Raw genomic sequence first — 27,933 nt, 5'->3', positions numbered from 1 at the left:
ACCCTTTTTCAAGCATCACTTTGTTATAGGTGACTATTTGTACATAGGGGGGGGTTGAAAAATAAAGTGCCCCCTTTGGAAAAAAGTATGCCCCCCTGCTGATTTGTGCCTGGAGACGTCACTGAGTTGCACTGCTCACTTCACACGGGTGTGATTTTTGGGTTCTGGCTTTCCATCCACTGCAGCTCTGCCAAGACCCGCCTACGAAATAGCAGAGCCATAAGACAAGAGTTACGACAACTCCGTTCACTTCATGGGGCCAGTCCAATTGTGGCTCTTGTACAATGTACATAGACTTCTATTGGCGAATAGGGACACCAGAAGTTTACGGAACCACGTGACCGGGATGTTTTCTGCCCCCTCAATGTCGCAACTCTGTCTAGAGTTCGCTTTGCGAAATACTAGGAGCGCTGAGCGCTGGGACTGGTCATACTTTATCACGTGGTGGTGGTGGTCAAAGTGCCTCTCTCAGCAAAGTTTTCAGATGTCAACACTAGTGTGACTCAGTCTCTAGTCACAATATTGTAGGATTTGTAGCCTAGGCATATTCGTTTTTCGCTAGAATGGATCGCTGGAAAGGCAGAGTAGCTCTTGTGACCGGTGCTTCTGTTGGAATCGGGGCGGCTATAGCCAAGGAGCTTGTTCAACACGGCATGAAAGTCGTAGGCTGCGCTAGGGACGTCCAAAAAGTAGAGGTGTGCAAAAGATTGAAACTGAAACAAACATATTTATTTTGGTGAGGTGAATGTTACTGTGTGTGACGGGGCCGCGCATATTGCCTGCAAGTATGCAGGATGCAGTGCAGCAGAGCAGGCTACCCCTGTAGTAAAACATGCTGGAATCTATCCCCTTTCGGGAGTCGGGACCTTTACCTTTCATCCGCCTGGCTCTGCGTGTTCCCCACTGACCCCACACAAATCCGTGACCGTGACGGCATGTGGCTGTGGCAGCCAACTTGGGCCTGGACTTATTTTTTTAATGTATTACTACGTTGTTTTTGTTTTTTAAAGGTCCCGAAGTTGCTAGCTGGAATCCAGCTCACATTTGCCTATTATTTAGCCCTGGTCCAGTGCTTACAGCGAGTCTCACGGACTCGCTGTAAGCACTGGACCAGGGCTACCTATTGTTTAGCCTTCGACCAAGACTATCATATATGTATTTGATCGAATCTGACTTTTACTAGATAAGAAAGTAAAAGTCAGACTCAATAAAATACATCTATGAGGTAGCCTTGGATACTTGCTGCAACCTTTTACTTAACTACCTCATCATTTCAGAAACTGGCAGCAGAGTGTGTAAATGCAGGCTACAGTGGTACTCTGGTTCCCTTCAAGTGCGACCTGTCCAATGAAGATGAGATTCTGTCCATGTTCTCTGCCATTAAAGCCCAACACCAGGGTGTGGATGTCTGCATCAACAATGCTGGCTTGGCTCACCCAGAACCACTGTTGAGTGGCAAAACCAGTAGCTGGAGAAACATGACAGATGTAAGGTTTTATCTACTCATTTATTTACATCATCCACCATGTGGAATGTCGAATGCATCCTCTGGAACTTGGAAGTAATCAATGATGTTACATTGTGTGTCCCAGCCAGGGCTGATCATTTGATATTGTTGCAGGTGAATGTCATTGCTTTGTCTATATGCGTCCGTGAAGCATATCAGTCAATGAAAGAGAGAAATGTTGATGATGGGCACATCATAAACATAAACAGGTAATGTTAGAGTTACTTTCAGGTCATGTTTACAGCCATCTTTGGTTAATCGACACCCTTAAGTCAAATGAATGTCACATGTTTGTCACAATATTGTTAACAATACAGGTTAACCATAAAATGTAGTATGTGATGAGGCAACCAGTGTTAGGCCCACAGATTTTGGCATTCAGGAGCTATTGATATAGTGTACCATTATCCATTATCTATTTTTGATATAATCCATTATCTGTCCACTTGCAGCATGAGTGGACATCGTGTAGTTCACAATTCTGACGTACACTTCTACACTGCTACCAAATATGCAGTGACTGCCCTAACAGAGGCCATACGGCAAGAACTTCGTGATGCAAAGACGCATATAAGGGCGACAGTAAGATATACTCTTGATACTCTTGACTTCGATATCTTGTCTTCGTTCTAAAGCGCTCATAACACATGCATAACCATCACCCTAAATATGCTGCAATCATATAGTCAATAATCCTATATTTAGAAGATGTGAATTATCCATATTAATTCATTAATAACCATATCGATCGATTAACTGGTTATGTCTAAAATAAAAATCCACATTTTGCTGATATACAGAAAGAATACAAAAGGCATATTATATTCCTTAATCAAATATTTGAGATACAGGGCCAGGCAATCGCATCTTTGTGAGGAATAAAATTAAATGAAAAGTGGGGTTTCAGGGGGTCTTGTCTGTCACATCACATGCAAAAGCAGAGACGTTTCTGTGGCTACCAAGGTGGGGGTACTTTTGTTAACCGGGCACCGGCCCACATGTGTGTTCCTTGCGTGTGCACAGATAGCATTACATTCACAGAAAACCACCCAATGATGGAACAACAGAATTAAATGAATTGTATTAACTGTTTAATCAAATAATTTAAACGATCGATTCATTATTAACATTCCTAGTTTTTTAACAGGTTATTGATTGTGCACCACCATGATAAAATAGGTATTCTCATTCTAACAATCAATTTCCTTTGCAGTGTATATCTCCTGGTTTAGTTGAGACTGAATTTGCTTTTCGGATGCACAGCCTCAGCCCTGAGAAGGCTGCTTCACAGTATGCAAGTCTAAAGGTGACATATTCCATACATCTATAAAGACTATAATCTAAACATGGTGAAGTTTCAGCAATCCCAAAACAGCGTCTTGACTTTTTATTCTTTTACAGTGTTTGGAAGCCAAAGACATTTCAAGTGCCGTCACTTATGCCTTAAGTGCACCTGCACATGTGCAGGTATACACAACACAATCACTTTGTTTCATGTTGCCTTCATTGTTTTATGCAGTGTGAGATACTTTACTTACTCACTTACTTCAGTAGGCTAATGACTTACAAACATTTTTGTCTTGTCTTTTTTTATTTTTAGATTGGAGACATTCAGATGAGGCCGGTGGAACAGTACTTTTAGAAGAGAGAACCATGCAAGACTGGAAATTTGACTTCTCATCACTTAACATAATTTAATGATTTAGCTACTTGAGATAAAAAGAAAAACATGTATTTCCACATTGACATTGTTCTAGATTGAGTGTAGGCTATATGCGCACTGCGCACACTGAATAAGTATAAAACAAATAATTTCGCCTGTGTGTGCAAATGGACAATAAAGCAATATTCTTTGATGTTTGAGTTGAAGCATTTGAAAAATCAAGCGCGTGTGTGTGTGTGTGCGCGCGAGCGAGCGAATCTGGTGGCTGAAGGTTTTCAGGCGGCACCTCTCTGCTCTCTCTACCTGATATTGTGACGTTTTGCGTCGCCTCTCCTCCATTAGTTTTGTGGGTTCTTTACTGCGTTCATTTTTTGCGTCTTCCTACTGGTAATGTGCCATTCAGCCTTGCAACACCCGAAACAATGACATTGACAGTTTTAGTTTATAAACGGGACATATTCAAGGGATTACGGATCTAACACCAAAGGTATGTTAATGATTGGGTATCGCAGGGAATGCGACGTAGGGGGACCATGTCACCTTTAGCATCTGTGTGGACTACTGTACAGTACTGTTGTATTAGCCACTTAGCATGCCTGCCTGAGCAGCAGCATCCCTGCCCAGATCAACTGCACTGTGGCTCACTTCAGTTCCCTGTTCGCGCAAAAATAGGCTACGTTGTAAAGCAGCCTACATTGCAAGATTTGCTGATAAATATCAGTGTTGTCATGCTGCAGGATTGGAATAAAGTGCATTAAGGTTATCACTGGCGAATTATTCCAGCTACATCTGCAGTAATGATATGAAATCAATAGGGATGGATACGCCAAATACTGCATGGTAGCGCCATGGCCCTTCTTAATCATGAATCAGCCTGGTGGACTATAATGGCTATATGAATTAAATAAAAATGAATTGAATTGTGTAGTGTATGTTTTAACAAACCTAGTCTGCTTGTACAGTGTTTTGATATTATTTAAATATAATAGAACAGAAAATAGGTTTGTGATTTATTATTTATTTAATACAATAAATGGTGCATTAAACAAAAATAAATTGGCCACCTTATTCACAATGCATCATATAGGAATTATATGATGTGACTGAGCTCAGTGTAAGTAACCGCTGATCATATCAACAGACCCTGCATCATGTCTGACTTCATTGAAAGTGAGGCAGAGGAATCTGAGGAGGAATTACTTGAACAGTCTGGTGGTGAGCAGAAAACATCACAGAAACACAGAGAGGACAATGATGGTAAGATCAGCCTATGGGTATTCTGTAAATTAAATTTGGTTCCATTTGACATAGTAGTATCTCAAGGCAATACTGGCCTCATGACTGCTCTGTGTTGACGGTAAAATGTTTACAAGAAACTACATTTTTCATCTTAGATGATGAAGAGGAGGAAGAAAACACAGAGGATCAAGATGAGCATGGAAACCTTCGTGGTCTGATTGATGATGGCTTAGAGAGAGATGGTGATGAAGAGGTAGATGAAGGCAAGCAGGATGAAGAAGTAGGAAGTGACTCTGGGGAAGAAATTGGGCACCGCAAACGGAAACGGAGTAAGCGACTCCTTATTTCGTGGTCCCTTTCCAATGTGCAGTCTGGCAATTACATTTTCATGTATACATTTTTTAATATGTTTGCAGATTATGATGACCGCTTAGACGATGATGACATTGATCTCATTGAAGAGAACCTGGGAGTAAAAGTGAAAAGGGTAAATGTCAGAGGCTGTGTTGTATTACAGTGACACATTCTACTACATTTTCTAGCATATTATCTCACATTCTCATTTTCTTTCCTGTGGCCAGCAAAAGTTCAGACGGTTACGAGATATGTCTGATGATGATGAGGAAGGAGACAATGACGTGCGTGAGGCTCACGAGAAGGACATGATAGCAGATGAGATTTTCATGGGTGCGAGTGGCCTAGATGATGGAGAGTCAGCAGTCAATGTTCCTTTACATCCGAGGGATGACGAGGAAGAGGAGGACGAAGAGTCTGGTAGGAAGATGCTCCTTAGTATACATTTATTTTGACTGGTCATGTTCATGTTTACCTTACATCAGTGGTTCTCAAAGTGGGGTCTGGGGACTCCCACGGGTCCTTGATGGGGTTTCAGGGGGTCCCCAGCAAAATGTGTTAATATTGCATTAAAATCAGTTTAACCATGCACTTTAACCCTATATTATACTTTGGCTATTTGAAAATAGCTGTTGTGAGCTTGTAGATTGGCTTTTCTTTTTTCTTTTTTTTAGTATTGAAAAATTCTTCCACCTGGCACAAAATCTTTTCATATAAGGGTCAAATGTATATCAATTTGGGGATCCTTAAAATGTTTTAGAACCACTGCCTTACATAGCATTTTATTTAATGAATCCTCAGACATTGATGACTTCATTGTGGATGACGACGGGCAGCCTTTGAAGAAACCCAAATGGAGGAAGAAATTGCCGGGCTACACGGACGCGTAAGTGATTCAGACGGGAAGCCCACCTGCTTCATTTGAAAACAGAAACCTTTATTGTGCAAGGGACGTATCATTTGCCTTCTCACTTATCATCAAGGTCATTTCCACAGAGCTCTTCAGGAGGCCCAAGAGATATTTGGAGGTGATTTTGACTTTGCAGAGTTTGACACGGAGGCCTATGATGACGGAGAGGAGGAGGAGGAGGATGGAGAAGATGAGTCATGGGACCGGCCTAAGAAGCAGGTTAAAAAGAGGTTAGGCCGTCGCAGCATCTTTGAGATCTACGAGCCCAGTGAACTGGAGAGCAGTCACATGACAGACCAGGACAACGAGATCCGCTCCACAGATATGCCTGAGAGGTTTCAGGTGTGACTGAAGACTTGAACTACTTTTGAACAATGTGGTTGTAGAGAATTGAGTTATTGTTTTCACATCTACTTTTTTATAGCCATAATAAAATGCGTGGAAACATTTTGGGTACAGTATGTCATAGTTCCCAATTATAGTGTGCTTTTGTGGGCATGTTACAATTAAGCAGTCAAACCTTGGTATCTTTGTTGTTTGTAGTTGCGCTCCCTCCCTGTGAAGCCTGCAGAGGATGATGAGCTGGAGGAAGAGGCTGAATGGATCTACAGGAATGCCTTCTCCACTCCCACCATCTCTATGCAGGTAAATCTACAGTCTAGGTATGAACGTTCACATTGATCTGTCAATATAGCAGACTGGTTGGCTTTCATTCACTCATCGGTAAGATTTGCTTTAAACTCAGGAAAACACAGATTATTTGGAAAGAGGCCCTGCTACTAATTTCAGCAGAAAAGGTCCCAGCATGATTCAGAAGATCAAAGAAGCTCTGAATTTCATGAGGAACCAGCATTTTGAGGTATTTATTCTTTGTGAGTGTGCCTGAAACAAAACCATAGAGCGTAGGATTCAGGATTCAGTATCATTGTCTGAAAATGCCAAAGGACTTAATAATTATTAATGTCTTCCTAGGTTCCATTCATAGCATTCTACAGGAAAGAGTATGTGGAGCCAGAGCTCAATATAAATGACCTGTGGAAGGTCTGGCAATGGGATGAGAAGGTGATTGATGGGATGTATACCTTTAATAATAATAATAATTATTATTATTATACTTTTAGACTATTACACTTACTTTATGACATGTCATTGTCTATTTACAGCTTCAGTCACATATCAAACAAACATAGATCATTCTCATTTTTATATTTAATTTGTTTTGATTAAACATTAAATCATTACAGAACTTAAATAATTGAGTCAACATCACTGCATGATGTTTGAATTTGTTTGTAAATCTGTATTTCTGAATTTCTCGACTAGATGTTTTTACAATCTATCCGTGCATAACCAAAAAAAATAAGCTCACAATTGAAATTAGGTGTGTTAAATCACTACCTAACTCAACTTTATACTGTAACTGTATACTGAAATTAATAGTCCAATGGCTGCCTTGAAAATCAAACAAACAGCATTATGCAAAGATAAAAAAGGGGTCCAAGGCACTCTGTTCCAGTGAAGTGAAAAAGCCTATATTTTATGGCATGGCGAAGATCATTAATTTTTTTTAATGATTTTTAATGATCTTTGCCATGCCATAAAATATAGGCTTTTTCACGTCACTGGAACAGAGTGCCCCTTTTTTATCTTTTCATGTTTGAACCCTCGCCAACGGGCACCTGTATTCAGTTTACAACAAAGGACCACGGCAGCGCTTCTTTCCTCTATTCAGCATTATGCTTTGGATAATGGTCGGCAGTAATGTGAAGTATTCAGTGAGTTGTCAATGGAGAATGGACTAAAAATGCCAGACCACTGAAATGGCACTTTAACACCAGTTTAACTGTCTTTGCAGTGGACTCAGCTGAGGAGCCGTAAACAAAACCTGAGGCGCCTCTTCCAGAGGATGCAGGGTTACCAGTTTGAGCAGATCTCAGCAGACCCAGATAAACCACTGTCTGATGGGATCCGCCCACTAGACACTCCAGATCTAGAAAGGTATAGCCAACTTATTCAATAAATCCATTTAATTTAGTTATTCACGCATGGCTGTTTTACCAGAGTTGAAATGCATCCTCCTGTTGTTTCTGAACCTTTTATTCTTACAGGTTGAAGGATGTCCAGTCTGGTGAAGAACTGGGTGATGTCTACAACCACTTTCTGCTATATTATGGTCGAGACATACCAAAGATGCAAAATGTGGCCAAATTGAGCCAGAAGAAGTCCAAAAAGATTAAAGAAGTGGATGAAGATGGTAGGTTCAAGTTCTCGTACTCAAATCTGGCTTTATTATTGTTCTTTAAAAGAAAACCCTCTGCATCATGTGTTACATTCACAGGAGAGCAAGAACCAAATGATGAGGAGCAAGAGGAAGAGGAAGAGGAAAAGCAGATTAAAGGGCCTGACCTGAAGCTGGCATCTCGTAGGGACATGTACAGTATCTGCCAGATTGCTGGGCTGGGTTAGTGCCTTACCAGTAATGCCCACTAGATGTCACTGTTTCCAAACATAATTAGGCACTGGCAGCAAAAGGCATTTTAATGTCCCACCATTTTACATGCAGTTTCTTGCATGAAATGAAACTCATTACTTTCAGAATTACACCAAGCCTATAATATATACAATGAGATAACTTTTAAATTATTAGTATTATTAATACTCTGGAGAAAATAGCTTAGGGCACTGTATCACTCTAGTGTACATTATATGACATAGTCTCTTTGATCTGGTCTCATCAGATGGCCTGGCAAAGAAGTTTGGTCTGACTCCAGAACAGTTTGGAGAGAACCTGCGTGACAGCTACCAGCGTCATGAGACTGAGCAGTTTCCTGCTGAGCCTCTGGAGCTCGCCAAGGAATATATCTGCAGGTAAGTTAGGCCTTGCTGGTGTCAACTTATTTTCTATTGCATTCAAGCTTATATTTATAATTTAACTGACGAAACCATGTGTCTGTTGTTGCTCAGTCAGTTCAGTACAGAGGAAGCAGTGCTGGAAGGCACGCGCTACATGGTTGCTATGCAACTTGCCCGGGAGCCCCTGGTCAGACATGTTTTAAGGCAGACATTCCAAGAGAGAGCCAAGATCAACATCAAACCTACCAAGAAAGGCAAAAAGGTACACTTGAAGAATGAATCGTTGGTTTAATCATCAAGTAATCTAGGTAAGGTTTAACATGTGACATAACAAATTCAACAATAAAAGGACACTATTTTCATCCAATATGGATGTGTATGCAATAGTCATCTGCTATATGAAGTTCAAGTTGTGGTGGGGGCGCAAATGTGCCCATACAGTATATGGACTGAACATTGGCAATGCAAAAACCAGGGCAGGCGCACAGATATATGTCAAATCTGCGTTGTTATGCCCAAATATGGACATAGTGAGAGAGTATGGGAGAAAGAGAGAGACCTGGAACCTGTTTGTTTTTTCTTAGTTTTTTCTTTAAAAAAAACATGACCCACCTCACACAGTATATGTTCAATATCAGTCATGAGAACTAGGGACTTGTGTTTTCAAAGAGTCTAACGTGGTTAAAATTGAGTTTGCATTTGAATGGGTTTATAGAGGGGAGGTGTCTGATAAAATTAATATCACATTTCTAAGTACATTTTTAACCAAGCCACTTAAAAACTGTCTGGGGTGCAGTGGCACACAAATGCCTGAGCAGTAGTAAATGAACTCTGAAGTTAAAAAATAAATAAAAATGAAATACCCCTTTATGTAATTTAATTTAATGAATACAAACTCAAACCATTTTGGCCAGATCTATAAATTGTTTAGTTTACTGGAAGTTTATTATATATGGAGATCTCAGTATCCGTCAGTCCTTTACGGATCTGACTGATTTGATTGCGCCTGATGCCATGATGGCACATTGAGGTTAGACAACCCACTGTATATTTAGGTGTAGCTGCATTGGGAACTCCTTGTATGGCTATGGCTGAGTCATGGAGACATGAGCGTGACAACGTGGTCCGCCCTTCCACCCGCCGGTCAGCCGGCCGGTCTTCCTCATCCCTTATGCCAATTTTAATATAGGATTGTTAATTACATATAACATGATTACGTTGACTTTACTTTACAGCCTCGAATAAATTGTTGTTTAATAGTCATTATTTACTACTAAAACCATCAGGGTTTCCCATGTTTGCAGCATTTCTGGGGCAAGTAGGGTTGTCCCGAATCTCCTAATCCCGTGATCGGAAATCGGGGCCGATCACGTCATTTTCAAATGATCGGAATCGGGTCGGGAGCAAGAAAACGTGATCGGGACATCCCTAGTATCAATCCATATCATGATATTAGACTGGATATTCTCTGTGATTTTGGATAGTGTAAAAATGTGATATGGTATAAGTGTTCTATAAAAATGTAAATATCTGATCGGGAAAAATCGGTATAGGCAGATACTCAAAATCAAATGATCAGAATCGGATCGGGAGCAAAAAATCATGATCGGGACAACCCTACTCTTAAGCAGTTGGCAGCGGTGGCCGAACGGTTTGTCTTGATACCGGAAGGTCGCCAGTTCGTATCCCCGGACCGGCACGTTAAAATTACCACCGCTGAAGTGCCCTTGAGCAAGGCATTGAACCACTACCATGAAATGTTCTATGAGCAGGGCCTGGCTGTAAACAAGTATCTGATGCTTAGTCCAGTTACCCTGGGTAAATATAGTAACTTTGCTTTTGCTTTGCTTTGCTTTAAGCTCAACTATTTTTTATATCTTTACGATGCAGTAAAACAAGACCTGCACGCAACATTTTAAAAACATTAAGTGCATTTGTTTATCTTACAGGATGTAGATGAGGCCCATTATGGCTACTCATTCAAGTACCTAAAGAACAAGCCAGTGAAGGAGCTGAATGGAGACCAGTTTCTCAAAATGTGTCAGGCAGAGGAGGAGGGACTGCTTACCATCAACATTTGTATTGATCTGTTAGGAGTGAAAGGGTAAGAATTTCTTTCAGTACACACCTACATGTCTGATGTCTTAATGTACTTTAGACCAGTGTTACACAGGCACGCAAGCACGTGCAGACACCGATATTTTCAGCTCCCACGCACGTGACGTTGTTTTCACGCTCCGGGTGGAAAAATACGTTTTCCCGCAAACATTCTCATTGAAACGCATTGACCAGATGTCCCGCTGTGGCCAGGTTTGGCGACAAGAGTCGTGCACAAACCTATGAGTCTGTGCACTGAGTCGCTCACAGCAAGTGGGCAATGCTTTTTTGATGGGTTCCCAGCGTTACACAGCCTCGGAGTCGGAACTATAACCTAAAGCCCAAACCACACCAAAGGGTCGCCATGCAACTCCTTGCAACCAAACGGTTGCGAGTAGACGCATGTAGTTGTAAGCAACCATTGAATTGAACCAATTTAATCACTTGCGTCGACATGCGCCACCATGTGCCGACGCTAAAACCGTTTTGTTGCGTCTCGACCCATTGGTGTGCTTAATAAGTAGGACAAGCTCTGATCTTTCTCACTGTTAGGTGACAATGTTTCTGGGAGTGACTATTACAATTTTGTCACAGACACTTCTTGGTTCTTATAAAGCCTAATTATAATTATCTTTTTTCTATTAGTTGATGGGAAGATATTCAACATCATACTCAATATTGAGCAGTTGACAAATGCCATTATCACTCTTGATTAACCTCTGTGTTAAATTGCTGTACTGAACCATTGATTATGCTTATTGGGCAGGTATGGTGACCAGACTTACTTTGAGGAGATCAAGCAGTTTTATTACAGAGACGAGTTCAGTCACCAAGTCCAGGAGTGGAATCGCCAACGCACCTTGGCCATTGAGCGTTCTCTTAAGCAGTTTCTCTACCCACAGATGGCTAAAGAACTAAAAAACAAGCTGATTGCAGAGGCAAAAGAAAACATTATCAAGGTATGTGCATGTTGTCTGATGGGCCAGCACCATGTTCTATAACTAACACAACCAACATTTCTTCTACTACAACATTATGCATACAAACAAAGGCAAAACTGAAGGTGATCATGTAAAATATTATGTCAATGTATAATATCAAAAGCAACCTTTCTTTCTTTGACATCCCAGGTATCCCAGGTATTGATAACAATCTTTCTTATTTTGGCTCTGACTTTCCAAAGCAGGCGGCTCAGAGCATTGATGTATATTGAGCCCACAGTGTTGTGATAGTGGTAACTTGCCACTCCTCAGGCCTGCAGCAGGAAGCTGTATAACTGGCTGAAGGTGGCGCCCTATCGTCCTGATCAGCAAGTAGAGGAGGAGGAGGAGGAGGAGCTGGTGGTTGAGGCTCAGAGCAAGGGCTTCCGCGTACTGGGAGTAGCCTTTGCATCCGGCAGGTAGGTCATTAGGTCAATGACCATATTGACACAGTGGACATTTAGCTTTTACATCATGCACGCTATAGAGCGTCGCAGTCCCGCCTCCTACCCTGGACCAGGAAATGAATCCCAATGCATTTTTCCCATAGACATTTCAAAAAGTATTTATTTAAAGACGGTTACGCCGTGGACAAAGCCAACACAAACAATATTTTGGACCAAACAAATAATTACAAAGAAGAAAAACAACAAAAAAAGTGTTGTAACCTGCCGTTTTTTCTTCTTTCTAATTATTTGTTCGGCCCCAAAAATTGTGTTTGTTGTCATGATTTGTCACGACTCCAGTTGGCTTTGTCCGCGGCGTAAACGTCTTTAAATAAATACTTTCTGAAATGTCTATGAGGAAAATTAACGGAGAATATTTCCTGGTCCATGGTAGGGGGCGGGACTGCGACGCTCTATAGGCTTTATTAGTCTATTTATCCCTGTAGTGTAGCAGTTTGCCCCATCTACCTCTTGCTCCTCAGGGACACACCAGTGTTTTGCGCCCTAGTGAACGGTGATGGAGAGATGGGGGATTTCCTGAGGCTTCCCTATTTTCTTAAAAGGAGAAATGCATGGAAGGAAGAAGAACGAGATCGGAAGGTGAAACCCTTTGTATTTAAATCAGGTGCAGGTTACATCAAGCCAGTGGTTTTCAAACATTGTATGCCCAAGTCACGCCAAATGAGCAAGTAAAGATCTCAAGGCACACCTGTATTCATAGAGAAAATAGCAGATCTACACTCACAATACGGCTATTTTTTCTATTTCTGAACACGCCTATAATGTCATGGGCAAAACAGGGATGCCAGATTGAAAGGGGTGAAAAAATATTTAGTTTAGGGTATAGAATTTGCACACAAAGTATTTATTTATTAAAGTATTAAAGTATTTATGTATTAAATGTTTTTTTTTTAAATACCGTTTTTGTATACGGTAGTATATATTACAATAATAATTTGTGCTTGTCACAAAATCCCAAGGCACACCTTGGACTTGACACACCAGTTTGGGATCCACTGAATTAATCCAAGGGATGGCATCGTTACCAATAAGCACTCTAATTCTGTGCAACAATATGTTATTACTGTAGCTCCACGATATTGACAGTCTGAAAAAGTTCCTGAGCTCCAAGAAGCCTCACATCATTGCTGTTTCCGGAGAAAACAGGTTGGTCCCTCAGTTTCCCCTTTATACTCAACCCTATCTGAATAATTTGTAGATATGCTCCAATTTATTATTATTATTACTTCTACATCATCATGGCTGTGGGATGTACTTTTACACCAAGCTGCCTCACACTACAGAAACAGGAGCTAGGCTCCTGCGCAATGGGCCACATGGCTCTGCACGGCTTACTTATTTACTGCCATTGGTCATCTTATTTTCTGATACAGTCAACAAGGCGAGTATCTGTCAATTAATCGGTGGTGCATTCCTAATCTTTTTTTTTGTATATATATATATTGTGTGTGTGTGTGTGTGTGTGTGTGTGTGTGTGTGTGTGTGTGTGTGTGTGTGTGTGTGTGTGTGTGTGTGTGTGTGTGTGTGTGTGTGTGTGTGTGTGTGTGTGTGCGCGTGCGCAGGGACGCCCTAATGGTCATTGATGACATAAAGCGCACAGTCAGTGAGCTGGAGCAGGAGGCATCTTTTCCCGCCATCTCTGTGGAACTGGTTGATAATGAGCTCGCCATCCTCTACATGAACAGCAAGAAATCAGAGGTCATCTGCACGTCTCAGATTGCTAAACCTCCCTTTACTGTACTAAAACATTCTCTCACTTTGTATATTTGAGGGGCGCTATCCCCTCCTATACACAGGTTTAATGTTTGTCTTTAGATCAATGTTTGTTTTGTAAACGCCATTGACAATGAAGGGAAATGTACGTCATAATGTAACTCATTACGTCATATTGTCTCTTTATTGTTAATGGCGTTCAATGTTTGTGTCTGCACCGTTTGTTTCACATCACCATTACATCACCTAATCAACATGAGTTAGACTTTAATATATTAGCGCCCCTCACTTCACACGGGTGTGAAGTGAGGGTCACACCCGTGGTAGAAACCAACCACGGGTTGGTTTCTAGCTCTCTGTTCTCTCTATTTTTGTTTCATCACTCTATGTTTAATTATATAATTATATAATCTCATTAGCATATCTGTCTGCAGCACTGACTAACTAACCCACACTTTATCCCTGCCCTCTGTTAATATTTATATTTTCGTTCCATTGTAACTATGCTTATACATACACTGTACAGGCAGATTTCCGGGATTTCCCTCCTCTCCTGAGACAAGCTGTGTCTCTAGCCAGGAAGATTCAGGACCCTCTGGTGGAGTATGCACAAGTGTGTAGCAGTGATGAGGACATCCTCTGTCTGAAACTGCACCCCCTTCAGGTAGTGACATCTGACTCAAACCATCATTTTGACGAAATTCAACCAATAATAATGTTCTTCAAGATGCTAATTAATGTGGCACCGTATAAACCAGACTCATGCAAATCATCAGTGATCAGTGATTGATGAACAGTGATTATTGAGCACATTGGTTTGATAATTTACACATTGTGATGGAAACTATACTTTGCTGTGCTTATGCCGACCTGTAATGATATTAATGTTGTGATATTATTAGCCTTAGTATGCATGCAGCAAAACATCGATCCCAAACGTGGGAACATATTTCTGACACATGCATGGTTTGATGGTTATATCGTTGCTATCCTGCAGAAACCTTGTATCGCCATTATACGTTTTCTTAAATGAATTGCCTATTTTTGTTGTATGTAATGCAATGTAATGCAAAGTGGACCCCCAAGGGTCCTTGAGGGAGTTCGAGGGGGTCCCTAGCTAAATTAGAGAATATAGTTAGGAACCAAATGGACCCTTATGGTTCTGTAACTCAGAGAGTGTACAAATGGAACCAAACGGACCTAACGGGCCCGTTTGGTTCCATTTGTACATTCTCAGAGTTAAATGAACAGTGGTTTTACAATTTAAATTTGGGGTACCAGAGATAGAAATGCCATCAAATCGGGGTCCGTAGACTAATATGCATGTCAAACTGGGGGTCCTTGAAATTAAACGGGTCGAGAATCACTGCTAGAGCCGTAAAAATCTTCTCTTATGGGGCTCCCTGGCATATATTTTCAAATGGGGGTCCGCAGGATGATGAGTATCATTTTGGGGGTCCTTGACATGAAAACGTTTGGGCACCACTGGTCTACAGGATCATGTGGTGAAGGAGGAGCTGCTGAACGCCCTGCAATGTGAGTTCATCAACCGGGTGAACGAGGTGGGAGTGGACGTGAACCGGGCTCTGGCCCACCCATACACCCAGAGTCTGGTCCAGTACATCTGTGGACTGGGTGCTAGAAAAGGAACCCATCTTTTAAAGGTGAGGGAGGCAAGCATTTTGCAATTGGTTTACCTACATCTCTTTCTGTCCTGCTTTCAATGTGTTGTGTGAAAGTGTAAACTTGCAGCGCCTGTTGTTATTCACTGACTGATTTTCAGATCCTGAAGCAGAACAACACTCGTTTGGAAAATCGTACTCAGTTGGTCACCATGTGTCACATGGGTCCCAAAATCTTTATCAACTGTGCCGGATTCATTAAGATTGATACAGCGTCTTTGGGGGACAGGTCAGGCATAGACTGTTGAATCATGTGCAGATATAGTGCATGAAGAAAAAAATGCTACACAGGATTCAGACCCACCAACATTAAAAACTTGAAAAAACAACAACAACATGGAAATTATTATTTATTAATTAATTATTTATTAATTAATTAATTATTTTATTTTAATATTGACAGGACAGTACAGTCTTAAGATGTCAAGAATTACACTTGCATTATTGCTGAAGTATTGGGTAATTATCTTAAAGAATCTCATTAGCATCTCTTTCTGCAGCACTGACTCCTACATTGAGGTTCTGGATGGCTCACGGGTTCACCCGGAGACCTATGAGTGGGCACGCAAGATGGCTGTGGATGCTTTAGAGTATGACGAGTCAGCAGAGGATGCCAACCCTGCAGGAGCTCTGGAAGAAATCCTGGAAAATCCAGAGCGGCTGAAAGACCTGGACTTGGATGCTTTTGCAGAAGAATTGGAAAGGCAGGTCTGTAAGATATAAGTAGCCTTTTATTATCTTAAATATATCACAAAAACCTGGTTGTTTTTTTGCCTTGCTAGATACGAAAAAACCTCATCCAGCCTTTGTATTACGCCAACTAGACTACTGTAATGAATTGTTCTCCAGCCTCTGAATCCTGGAAAAGAGAACACAACTCTTGAGTTTGAGATTGAGTTTAACATTTTAGTGACTATCTCTGAACGTTGAACCTCCCCATGAACCTTCTTCCACCCTCAGACAAAGTATTTCTTGCATTTCAGAGGTTCAGAGGATGGAAATCTCCCTGTCTAACAATGACTGTGTTTAATAGGGCTATGGAAACAAGGGTATTACGCTGTATGACATCCGGGCTGAACTGAGCTGCAGATATAAAGATCTGAGGTCCAGCTACAGAAGTCCTAACACAGAAGAGATCTTCAACTTGGTCACTAAGGAGACACCAGAGACTTTCTACATTGGTGATTATAATGCACACAAACTTGCAAACTAAACTGATCTCTCAATAGCAAACGTACGGTTTGAATCTGAGATTCATTGTGGTGTGAATCTCTGAATCGAATGGCGATGGTCACTTAAATGAATACAACGTTTCTCATATTGCCATGAATTGTAGGGTCCTATTACATCCTGTACAGGCAGAATCAGACAAAATCTGTAGGAATCCTACAGATTTTGTCCAAACAGCCCGCAAATTAGTACATATTATCTCTGTAGTCATGTGATCAATTTGGATCTGCCTGATTTTTCACATTCCAACCTGATTCAAGACTGGCTTCCAAACTTTGTAGTGCCTTGGATAAAGGCCCTATATAAATGCACCATTTATTTAATTTCATTAAGTTAGATTTTTCTGATCCCATTCCAAGTAGACCAAAGTTTGCCGGCCCTGGGTAGGCAACCCGGCCTGGCGGAGACCTGTGCTCCGAGGAGAACACTTTTCTAGTTAAGTCTCTGTTCCCTTTAGTGTAGCAGAGCCTATGCACTTGCACAAGAGCAGCTTCCTGGTTCAATTTGACTTGAATGGAACAGAGCCTAATTAGTCACCCGTACAGGATGTAACATTACACATTAAATGTATGTCAATATGGCTGCCATGAAAAGGTCTATTGCTCGCTCTAGGTAAACTGATTACCAGCATGGTGACAGGCATTGCTCATCGACGTCCACAGGGAGAAAGTTATGACCAAGCTATAAGGAATGATGATACGGGTCTGTGGCAGTGCCCTTTCTGTCATCAAGACAACTTCCCTGAACTCAGCGAGGTAGAGATATCACTGTAGTTACTTAGTGTGGTGCTTCATTACTGTATGTTAATGTTAATGTTTGTAACAATCGTAGTAGCTATTAGACTGCAAAACTGCAAGTGATTCTATATCTTCCGTCTAGGTGTGGAACCATTTCGACAGTGGCTCCTGTCCTGGACAAGCTATAGGCGTACGCTGTCGCTTGGACAATGGAGTCAATGGCTTTGTCCCCACAAAGTTCCTCAGTGACAAAGTGGTGAAGCATCCAGAGGAAAGAGTCAAGGTTGTATTTTTATTTTTATTAAATCTCATCTAAATTGTGTTTGTAAAGACCAGACTACCACCAATATACTGTATGCTTCTATGTCACTTGATTGTAAGATGTGTGCTCAATATTGTAGGTTGGCATGACTGTGCACTGTAGAATCATGAAGATTGACATAGAGAAGCTCAGCGTAGACCTGACCTGTCGGACATCGGACCTGTCAGACAAGAACAATGACTGGAAGCTCCCCAAAGACACTTACTATGACTTTGATAATGAGAGTGAAGACGTGAAGAAAGAGGAAGAGGCAAAGCAGAAACAGCACAGAACAAGTTTGTATCCCTTTGCTTTGCCCTGTCTTCACACACCCGGGGGCGTGATGAATACATTATATGAAAATGTCTTTTTTTTGTCATCAAAGTTTTTTAGTGATTTTGTCTTATTTATTTTCAACTATTCATATAGCTGATGCATAATTGTCTCCACCAGGCCGAAGGCATGGGGAGAGAGTATGTTTTTCTGTGTGTGTGTGTGTGTGTGTGTGTGTGTGTGTGTGTGTGTGTGTGTGTGTGTGTGTGTGTGTGTGTGTGTGTGTGTGTGTGTGTGTGTGTGTGTGTGTGTGTGTGTGTATCACTGTTTCCACACCTAAGCGCAAAACGGTCGACAGCCGCGCACGTCTTAAGCTGTGCACAGCTTATTTTCCGAGTTTTTAGACAGCTGGTGGATGGAAAAGAAGCTCCACCTCCGCGGAAGACTTGCGCGGAGGAGAGCGTTTCCGGGAATCTGGCCGCCGCGCAAGTCTTCCGCGGAGGTGGAGCTTAATTTCCATCCACCAGCTGTCTAAAAACTCGGAAAATAAGCTGCGCACAGCCGAAAACGTGCGCGGCTCTTTAGATAGTGTGGCAGCACCTTTGTGTGTGTGTGTGTGCGCGCCCGTCCATCCGTCCTTCCGTCCGTCTACAGCTAATCTCCGGCACCGTTAACCCGGTCGATGCCAAATTTTGCACACACACTCCCTGGATGCCAACATGAACCTCTGCCCCAAATTTTCCAGAATGGCCTGTTATAGCGCCCCCAGGAGGCCGACTTTTGTAAAACACATTTTTTTTATATTACTCCTCCAGATTCTGTCCAAAAATCCTGCAAATCATTACACAGTATCTCTATAGTCATGTGTTCAAGACGGATCTGTCCGATATTTCATATAATTCCATCCTAATTGGCTAAGATTGCCTTTCAAAGTTGCCTTTCAGGATTGGCCCGTTTAGAATTTACGTGAACTCTTTCACAGACTTTCCTACTAGGCTGAGGAATATATCCCACCCTTTTCACATTGGCCTGTGAAACACTGTTTGCAAAACACATTTTTGGAACAAAATGCCTCAAATCATCCAATTGCCATCCAAGGCGTAAGAAGAAATGGCACCCTTTTCATATTGGCCTATTATAGCGCCACCAGGAGGCCACAACCTGACCTTGCCTGGTGGAGACCTGTGCCTTTTTCTAGTTCATACCCTTCGATGCTTTTGCTCAACCTCACTGTGTGGATATACTCATGACACAATCACATTTCTAAAAATATATAAGCATGAAAAGCGCCCCGGTGTGAAGACCTTACATCCTTACTTGAGACTAACAAAATAATGTACTATATTTTATGTTGCTTAAATATTGGCCATGCTTCTCTCTCTCTGTAGCCTACATTAAGAGAGTAATCGCCCACCCGTCCTTCCATAATATCAACTTTAAGCAGGCGGAGAAGATGATGGAGTCCATGGACCAGGGAGACCTGATAATCAGACCAAGCAGCAAGGGGGAGAACCACCTAACAGTCACCTGGAAGGTAGCTGAAGGAATCTACCAGCACATTGATGTGCGAGAGGAGGGCAAGGAGAATGCCTTTAGCCTGGGTCACACCCTCTGGATCAACAATGAAGTAAGGCTCTGTGACTTATTATGTCTCTATGAAATATATAGAGGGTATGTGCGTGACATAATCATCATACCCGGATGTTATGTGGGAACGCCTACCTACAGAGTCGCAAAAAACACTAGCCTTGACAGCCCAAACATCCACACAGAAAAGTCCTATCTGATTGCATTTAACGACCTTAAACGACATTAAACTCACTATGCCACTCAATTTGACACTCCTTTTATGCATGCGCATACCCTCTATACATATACGGTATTTACATTAAATTCATTCTCACTTTCATACCTCACCTCTGTTTCCTAAGGAATTTGAAGACCTGGATGAAATCACTGCACGATACGTCCAACCGATGGCGGCATTCGCTCGTGATCTTCTTGGTCACAAATATTTTCAAGAATGCAGTGGTGGTGACAGAAAGGGAGTAATATGTGTATAATATAATTTATTTACAGTTGTATCAGAGCAAATGCCCATATTTTAGTTTAGTGTATAACAACATGTTATTTTCTCTGTGTGCTGGTGGGAATGTCAACACCACTTTGGACATTTTTGAAGTATTGTTTAACAATCATCAGCTACTGTTTTTCCTGAATTACAGAAAATGGAAGAGGTCCTGGTGAAAAGCAAGAAGGAGAAGCCTACTTTTATTCCTTACTATGTATCTGCCTGTATGGAGTTTCCAGGCAAGTTCCTGCTTGGTTACCAGCCCAGAGGAAAGCCAAGGTTAGCTGGAGAGAAGACTGCCAACCAACACCCACCATCTTTGTAATGTTAATGACCCATTCATATAGCATGCTTGCATTTTGTATACAAAGCGCAATGCTGCAGAGGCACTTGGCCTAGTTTCTATCCATGCGCCCTGGCCCTGGCCTGGACTTCCTCACGGCCAAAGATAAAATGTGTGTCAGGACAGAAAGGGGGGGCATGACGTGCTTTTTTGTCTGTGCCAGGGTGCTGCTTGCCAAGAGAAATCGTGAGCATTGGAGACGTACTAAGACCGGACGAGGATTGAACAAACATATTAACATTTGTAAAGTAAAGTTTTTGGCAATAGAGTTATTGTATTTACAAACTGTCTAAGAAGGGTGTTCAGAGCAATAAGCCTATCTCACAGAATTTCCCCGCCCCCTTAATACGCCCCCTTTCGGGGTTAGTGGTGATAGCATGACGTCACTCCATAGACGCTACATGTTAACAGAGGTAATTTAAGAAGTCTACAACTTTTGTTTTCTCAAGGTAAGGTTTGTTCTATCTGTTCGAGATGATTTACCATCTTGTTTGCTTCATAATAATATTGGTCTGTCACATTTTTACATTAGAAAATGTACTTAGATTCTCCAGAGAAAAAAACGTGTAAATGCTAATGTTAAATGACACCACTATTTACCGGAAGTGGGCGTGGAAAGCGGGCTGTGAGATAGGCCTGTTGGGATCAAGCACATCTTCAGTTTTATATTTACAAATAACTAAAGAAATTATTTTATTTTCCCCATGTTTTAATACTTTACACAGTACTGTGTGTGTGTGTGTGTGTGTGTGTGTGTGTGTGTGTGTGTGTGTGTGTGCGCGTGTGCGTGTGCGTGCGTGCGTGCGCGCCTTTGGACCACTGGGTTAGGTCTTTTTTTTTTTTAAATGTATCCTTTATTTACCCAGGGTAGTAGCTGAGCACAAGTGCTCATTTTCAGCAACTCCCTGCACATAGAAACACACACACAGACACACATTAAAACCTGGGAGCTGACCAGTACAACCACAGTCTTATACTGTTGGCCACTAAGCAGCTCCAGGGGGAGCAGTTGGGGGTTCAGTGCCTTGCTCAAGGGCACTTCAGCGGTGTTGGGTGAGTGATCTAGGTCTAGGTTCGTAGCACGGCTTGGGTAATTAAGACGGGAGCTGATAGGTGTTGTGCTCCACCTCAGCAACTTATTCTAATAATAATCTGTATTTTTTGGATGTGCTACCTTTTTGGATTTTTTTTTATTCTTATTTTTTGATGTATACTGGATTTGGGTTTAGCACTCCACTGAAAACCATTGCTGATGCGCAACCTCTTTTTCTCATATACTTACCTTGTATATCTTTGCGGTTCCAATACCGTAATCATTGAAAGAATCTCATTTGACAGGGTTGAATTTGTGACCATCACGCCTGAAGGCTTCAGATACAGAGCCCAGATGTTTCCCACAGTCAATGGGCTCTTCCGCTGGTTTAAGGACCACTACCAGGAACCAGTGCCAGGTCAGAGCCTAGAGAGAAAAAACTCACAACTGAATGAGACTAGCCATTTGAACCTATAATGATATATTTCTCTTTGTATTTCACTGATAGGGATCACCCCTAGCAGTTGTAGTAGGACACGAACTCCTGCATCCATCAATACCACACCGGCCAATATCAATATTGCAGGTTTGTTTTCGTCAATCAGTACAATCTGTGTTATAGCATTGAGTTCAGTTTTGATTTTGGCAGCAGATTTTGATTTAGTTTAGTCATACCGGTATTTTAGTCATCTGAAATGTTTTACTTTGTAGATCTGCTATTTTCAGAGCGCAACACCCAAGCGCAACCAAACATAAAATGACTTGTCTTAGTTCTACTGGATCTCTTCTCCACTACTAGTCCCTCCCTAACATTATGGTCTAGTTTCCATATATTTAGTCTTAGTTTTAGTCATAATAGCTTAGTTTTTATTTCGTCTTTGTCATAGTCGACAAACATTTTTCATCGTAGTTTTAGTCGACGCAATTAACACTGAAGTTGAATGCATTCTTGAACGAATGAGACACCACCATAGTGCACTGCATGGTATTCAGTGTCTCATAGTAGGGGGTACTGTGCTTTGTGTGTTCCTCTCTCTGTTCTATTCAGACCTGACCAGGGCGGTCAGTGCCCTTCCGCCCAACATGACCTCTCAGATGTTCAGTGCCATTGCTGCAGTGACGGGCCAGGGTCAGAACCCCAACACGACCCCTGCTCAGTGGGCATCCAGCCAATATGCATACAGTGGGGGAAGCACTGGGGGAGGGGGCAGCAGTAGTGCCTACCATGTACGTTCACAACCTTCTTGACTCCTTTGACACAACTACAGTAAATTATGCTACAGCAGACTTCTTTTAACCAAACCAATCCCTGGGTCTCATTTGCATTCGTAGGTGTTTGCCACTCCTGCCCAGCAGCCTCTTGCCACTCCCCTTATGACACCCAGTTATTCCTACACCCCAAGTCAACCACAGAACATCACCACCCCGCAGTATCCTAGCAGCACCCCTCAGTCCTCACAGGGGCATCGACCATCCTCCTCCACGCCATCTTCCTCTTCCTCCCGGAACAGGACACCACAGATACAGCCAAAGTAAGTCACATCAGTGTTTCTAACCATGCCTTCATACGGTTAACCATTATTAGTTAAAAGAAAGGTGAGGATACACATGGGTCATTCAGCCACAAAAGAGATCATATACAGTAGTGTGCATCCATAATAACCACTTCAGTTTATACTTTATAACATCGACTATAACACGACACGAGATAAGAATATTGCTAACATACTCCTATGCCTAAAAGATGGACCACATTTCCGTCACTCTTGGGTTCTCTGGTTTGTTTACTGTTCTGCTTTCTGCTTCCAAATCCTCAGAGCGACTGCACATACCGCAGTGGACTGGGGTAAGATGGCAGAGCAGTGGCTCCAGGAGAAGGAGGCAGAGCGCAAGAAGCAGAGGCCCAGTAGGATGACACCGCGACCCTCGCCGAGTCCCATGATTGAGAGCACGCCCATGTCTGTCACCGGAGATGCAACACCACTGCTTGACGAGATGGATCGCTAGAGTTGCACAGTAAACCAAATAGAACCAAAAGGGGTTAATTTTGTTAAATTCAACTACTTTAACCCTGTGTCATTGTAGCTGAAAAAAGTATTACGTTTTCAAACTATTCCAAAAACAATTCTAGTAGTAATATTTTGTTGAAGCAGTTGAGTGGTTAAATGGTTAAATTAAAACTAGCGACTGTACTGGCGACTGTGTGTGTAGCTTGGGCTAATCTGAAGTGACATATCTACCGGTACATCAGTTATTAGAAGGAGAAATGACATTCTGTTTACCAACACAGATATCTCTGCTGTCGGGAAGAAACCACCTAACTCCAAAATGTTCATTTTTCAGGAAATGAAGGAAACCTTGTATTTTTGGTGTTGGTTGTGCGGTGTGGTGTGGTAAAGGTTTCCCTAAAACATCACATCAGCAATGTAGCGTTTAACATATTATTTAATTACTGCTATGATACTTGATGATTAAATCTAAAGATGGATGCATTGCACAGGCCTATTTCAGCGGAATAATCTTAGTTAAATTAAGCTTAGTTAAACTGTCTCAAATTAGCAAACAATAAGCGCTTGTTGATGTGATGTACCTAGAAAGAAGTTATTAATGCATGTTTCCTTCTTGTCGACACCACAATGCAAAATACAAATACTTTGCTTTTTAAACAAGCCAAAATGTAAAAGAATTCCTCACATACTGACATATACCAATTCCTAATGTATACATGTCATCCTTTTATGCATCTGTTATTGCACATGGTCTTATACCGGAAATGTATACATGAGCATCATATCCCAGTACTTGATGTTATGCTTGTTGCAGTGCTTGTCATTTTCAACCAGATTTGTTTGTATTCTGCATAAAATACAAGGCCTATAGTAACCGCATGTTTTGTTAAAATCAGGCTTTAAGCTTATGATAATCAAATGCATGCAATAAACACAATGAATGAATTAGACATTTGATGTTGAATTTAAATTAACATTGATGTTTATAAGGTTTAAAAAGGCAAGCTTTTAGCCTTTTATAAGCCTTGAGACCAATTCAGTATTGTTGACTGGATTATATCATATACAAAAGCTGAAAAACAGTACTGTACATGTTAGACGATAGTAATTAATTCATACATAGTAGTTACTGTCAAACTAATATATATAATATACAGTATGTACAGTATATGTCATCATATTGACATTTGAATTACACCTAGACCGTAACATACATACACACAAAACGTGCTTGTCTTTTTGAGTTTGTGATGTGTGTCAAGTAATAAAAATAATTAAAACAACTTTGAAAAAGAAAATTTTAGTGCCATTGTGATTTTATGAATTAACCCATTTAGGACTGAGGCCGATTCTAAAAACGACTTTTAAATCCTGACCTAAGTTTTCTGAAAACCTTCAAATATGTATTCAAAAATGATAAAAGAAATGTATGTTGCTATAGCAACAACTACCCCAAAGGAGTCCATCCTGAAAAGTATACAAAAACGAGTTCCCGAACTGTTGTCTTGTGTACCTTCCTGGAGATTGTGATAATTACAGCTGGCTGGGATTATCACAATCTACAGTACCTACACATTGTCCTGTTTTGATGTGTGTAATTGTACATCGTTGTCTTGTACAATTACACACACCAACACAGATTGTGAAATGTACAAAAATATACTTAGACACTTCAGATGCCAAGACCTGTTTTCTGGTGTTTGTTAAGCCCATACCAAGAGTGATTTGTGTATTAATCTTGTATTAATGTCACAGGTGTTTGTGACAACATTAGCCTATTCTATGATAAGCAAAATGTGACTGTCAAAGACTCAATCCGTTACTTAACGAGGATGGTAAATTCTGGGTATATACAGTATGGGTAGGCTATATAGACACATCTATGTTGGAACGTGTGTTGTTTTTCTTCAACGTTTTAATTGCCCCCAGCAAAATAGTTTTAACCACTTACTTGTAACTTACAGTAGGTTCCCATTACAGTTCGTTGTGTCCCCCATGCCAAAGCTCCTCGTTACTGTTTACAGTACTGCCCATTGACGCCTGGTGCAACCTATACATTGTTCTACCTTTGATGCCGGCGCGCTCTCTGTGTCTCATCAGCTATTGCTATACATGTAGCAACAAAGAATGAATCAGAATTTGAAGGTTTTCAGAAACCTTAGGTCAGGCCCTATAGAAGGCGTTCCCAGATTCGGCCTCAGGCATCAATGGGTTAACAATTAGTAGGGATAATCTTCTGCACGTCCACAATTCCAAATCCCCCCTCACAGTCCACCCTAGAGCAGTTTAAACTAGATGTGATAATGCTGTGGTACTTCTGACATCCTGTTCTGTCAAACTCATCCAGACAAAATCGTCTTGGTGCAAGCATGTGAGAATCAGCTGACTTGGGATTTCGGCCTCTGCACTGGTTGTTACAACCCTGATTTAAAAAGGTGTGAGAATAATGTGCAGAGTGAACACATAATCCTTTCCTAAGAATGTGACTCCCTTCCACACTGCCTCAAATCGCATTGCGGGGTACAAGCTAGGCCCTAGTTTCCTGGAATGCAAGCTTGGTTTTCTTGGCATGGATTCAGTTCATACAGTATGGAACAAATTGTTCACACAATGTCCAGCTAAGCAGGTTAGTGATAAGCTGATGAATAGCCTTTGTATTCACCAAGTAAAAATGCCCCAACTATGATTAAATATTCTGAAACTCATTCATATGTTTCTTTATTGAGCATAAAAGTATTACAAAACATGATTCAGCATTTCACAATCAAATGACATTATTATTGTTGATGCTGGCTTATATGGTGAGTAAGAAAATATTATACTGTAAAATGTTTATGTAGTAGGCCTATGTATTTAATTATTCATGAAGAAAGTAATAGTCAAGAGCTAGAAGATGCACCTACAGTTAATAGCACTTATTATTTACCCTATCTTGCTATGCTTGTATCAAAGTGTCAATGTTGCCTCAGAGAGAATGCTGTTTTCCTTCGCCTTTTCCTACTAAATTGCTCTCTTGCTTTCTGTATAGACAGCAGCATTGGACTCATAAATGCAGTTATTGGGGTGGACAAGTACAGCTCTTGCTTGGTGTTTTCAGAATTCTGAGAAGTCACCTCTCCCATCTCATCAACTTTGGATAAAATTGCTGTGGTTTGTATAGCTAAAGTCACTGTTTCATGTGCAGGTTCATTGTTATGGATGCCAATGTGATCTCTAGGAGCACTGGACGTGACATTTTTTATTGGTTTTCCAATTGTTCTACCTTTTGTCCTTTGTCTTTTATGGGTGACAACAGGGCTGTCAGTAACAGCACTGACAAGCCACTTATCCGTATAATGAGGTAGTGCTTCTAACACAGGCCAACCAGTAGGCTTACAAATCACTGTAGTTGTTGTAGGGCTACTCAGTAAATCAGTGTTCGCAGGGGTAGCAAGAACAGGTGCTAAATCCTGAGAGGTATTCTGGGAGGTTGGGCTTTCAAAAGAAAGAGGTAGTACTATCTTGCCCCTTCTTTTTCTTTGCCCTCTGTCTTTTGACCTTTTGGTTTTAAAAACACTGAAGTTAGAGGACATAGCTGATGTGCGAACTGATGTTCTTGTTCCATAAACTTTTGGTCTCTGTGAGACCTGCCTCTCTGTGGCTTTAGCCATAGGAATAGAAAGGGTAGTTGGAGCACCAGTGGCAGTGATCGCTTTCTGATCCTCCACAATGGAATTTCTGAGTGTGAGCTCCACAATAGGACCAGTGTTGCTGATTTTGCTCCTGATTTTGCTCCCCTCCCCTTCTGCTCTCTCCTTTGACCCGCTCCTTTGGGTTTTAAGGATGACAATGGGGGCACTGCCAGCGGCCACAACAGGTCCCTCATCACTGTGGCTTTTTAACTTCTGCTCATGCTGGACTGTTGGAGTTATGGTAATGGCTGTAGGAACAGAGACGTAACTTAAGTCTCCTGTTGTATCTGAGTGGGTTTTCTCTTTCGAAGTGTTTTTTCTTCTCCTGCCCTCACCCTTTTTTGACCTTTGAGGTTTAGTTTTAGGCATGGTCAGAGTAGCTCTGCTGGCAGTTGTGGAGACAAATACTACTTCTTTGCTCCCTGTTACTACTCTATTTTTTTGCACTATTGGCACCTTCAAGACAGTAATAGGTGACGTGACAGAAGTGTCAGTGGTCTCCTTTATTGGCTCATCCTTCATGACATCATTAGAGGGTTCGTTTTTCCCACCCTGATCAAATGCACTATCGATGAAACTGTCCATCTTTCTATGCATCGGGTCATTTTTTGCTTCATCATGAATTAAGTTACTCTTGTTGGATGTGGCTCCTTCCTCTACTTTTGCATCTGTGTCTACTTTCTGCTTTCTCTTTCTCAATTTTCCCTTTCCTTTATGACCTTTGGGCTTTTTCTTCCTCTTCCCCTCATTCTTCCTCTTTCTCTTCTCAGACGATTGCGTCTCGCTTTTGGTGGCGTCGG

At 41.4% G+C, this 27,933-nt stretch overlaps 2 protein-coding genes across 2 annotated transcripts; both read left to right on the top strand.

Annotated features, from left to right (window-relative positions):
- The first annotated feature begins 459 nt into the window (after nucleotides 1–459).
- Nucleotides 460–3,363, top strand: LOC306932776 (dehydrogenase/reductase SDR family member 11-like). The gene is made up of 7 exons (XM_079514697.1): nucleotides 460–695; nucleotides 1,278–1,487; nucleotides 1,622–1,716; nucleotides 1,960–2,089; nucleotides 2,721–2,813; nucleotides 2,909–2,974; nucleotides 3,108–3,363. Exons 1-7 carry the CDS (start codon nucleotides 564–566, stop codon nucleotides 3,147–3,149), a joined length of 768 nt encoding a protein of 255 aa, XP_079370823.1. The 5' UTR covers nucleotides 460–563; the 3' UTR covers nucleotides 3,150–3,363.
- A 958-nt stretch (nucleotides 3,364–4,321) lies between these two features.
- On the top strand, nucleotides 4,322–23,776 carry LOC306932317 (transcription elongation factor SPT6-like; the record flags this gene model as incomplete). Its single annotated transcript, XM_079514069.1, has 37 exons — nucleotides 4,322–4,427; nucleotides 4,565–4,738; nucleotides 4,826–4,896; nucleotides 4,991–5,183; nucleotides 5,565–5,649; nucleotides 5,760–6,015; nucleotides 6,217–6,318; nucleotides 6,419–6,532; nucleotides 6,646–6,735; nucleotides 7,529–7,671; nucleotides 7,782–7,927; nucleotides 8,012–8,134; nucleotides 8,412–8,541; nucleotides 8,638–8,788; nucleotides 10,476–10,630; nucleotides 11,390–11,582; nucleotides 11,877–12,022; nucleotides 12,532–12,649; nucleotides 13,140–13,216; nucleotides 13,633–13,768; nucleotides 14,310–14,447; nucleotides 15,280–15,447; nucleotides 15,567–15,694; nucleotides 15,966–16,173; nucleotides 16,499–16,646; nucleotides 17,308–17,450; nucleotides 17,575–17,715; nucleotides 17,834–18,029; nucleotides 19,395–19,633; nucleotides 19,938–20,051; nucleotides 20,232–20,356; nucleotides 21,759–21,871; nucleotides 21,962–22,039; nucleotides 22,502–22,680; nucleotides 22,786–22,985; nucleotides 23,271–23,621; nucleotides 23,705–23,776. The coding sequence occupies 36 exons, from the start codon at nucleotides 4,322–4,324 to the stop codon at nucleotides 23,458–23,460; spliced, it is 5,217 nt and encodes a 1,738-aa protein (XP_079370195.1). The 3' UTR covers nucleotides 23,461–23,621; nucleotides 23,705–23,776.
- Between the last annotated feature and the right edge of the window lie 4,157 nt (nucleotides 23,777–27,933).

Source organism: Electrona antarctica (assembly GCF_951216825.1).
Source record: "Electrona antarctica genome assembly, chromosome: 11".
NCBI lineage: Eukaryota > Metazoa > Chordata > Actinopteri > Myctophiformes > Myctophidae > Electrona > Electrona antarctica.
This window is presented reverse-complemented; position numbering and strand designations above follow the sequence as displayed.

Bases quoted from the DNA above. Each gene is read 5' to 3' on its own strand.
- LOC306932776 (XM_079514697.1), top strand. From the start codon at position 564: ATGGATCGCTGGAAAGGCAGAGTAGCTCTTGTGACCGGTGCTTCTGTT. The intron at 696-1,277 runs GTGTGCAAAAGA...TCATCATTTCAG, and splicing joins GGGACGTCCAAAAAGTAGAG to AAACTGGCAGCAGAGTGTGT. The intron at 2,814-2,908 runs GTGACATATTCC...ATTCTTTTACAG, and splicing joins CACAGTATGCAAGTCTAAAG to TGTTTGGAAGCCAAAGACAT.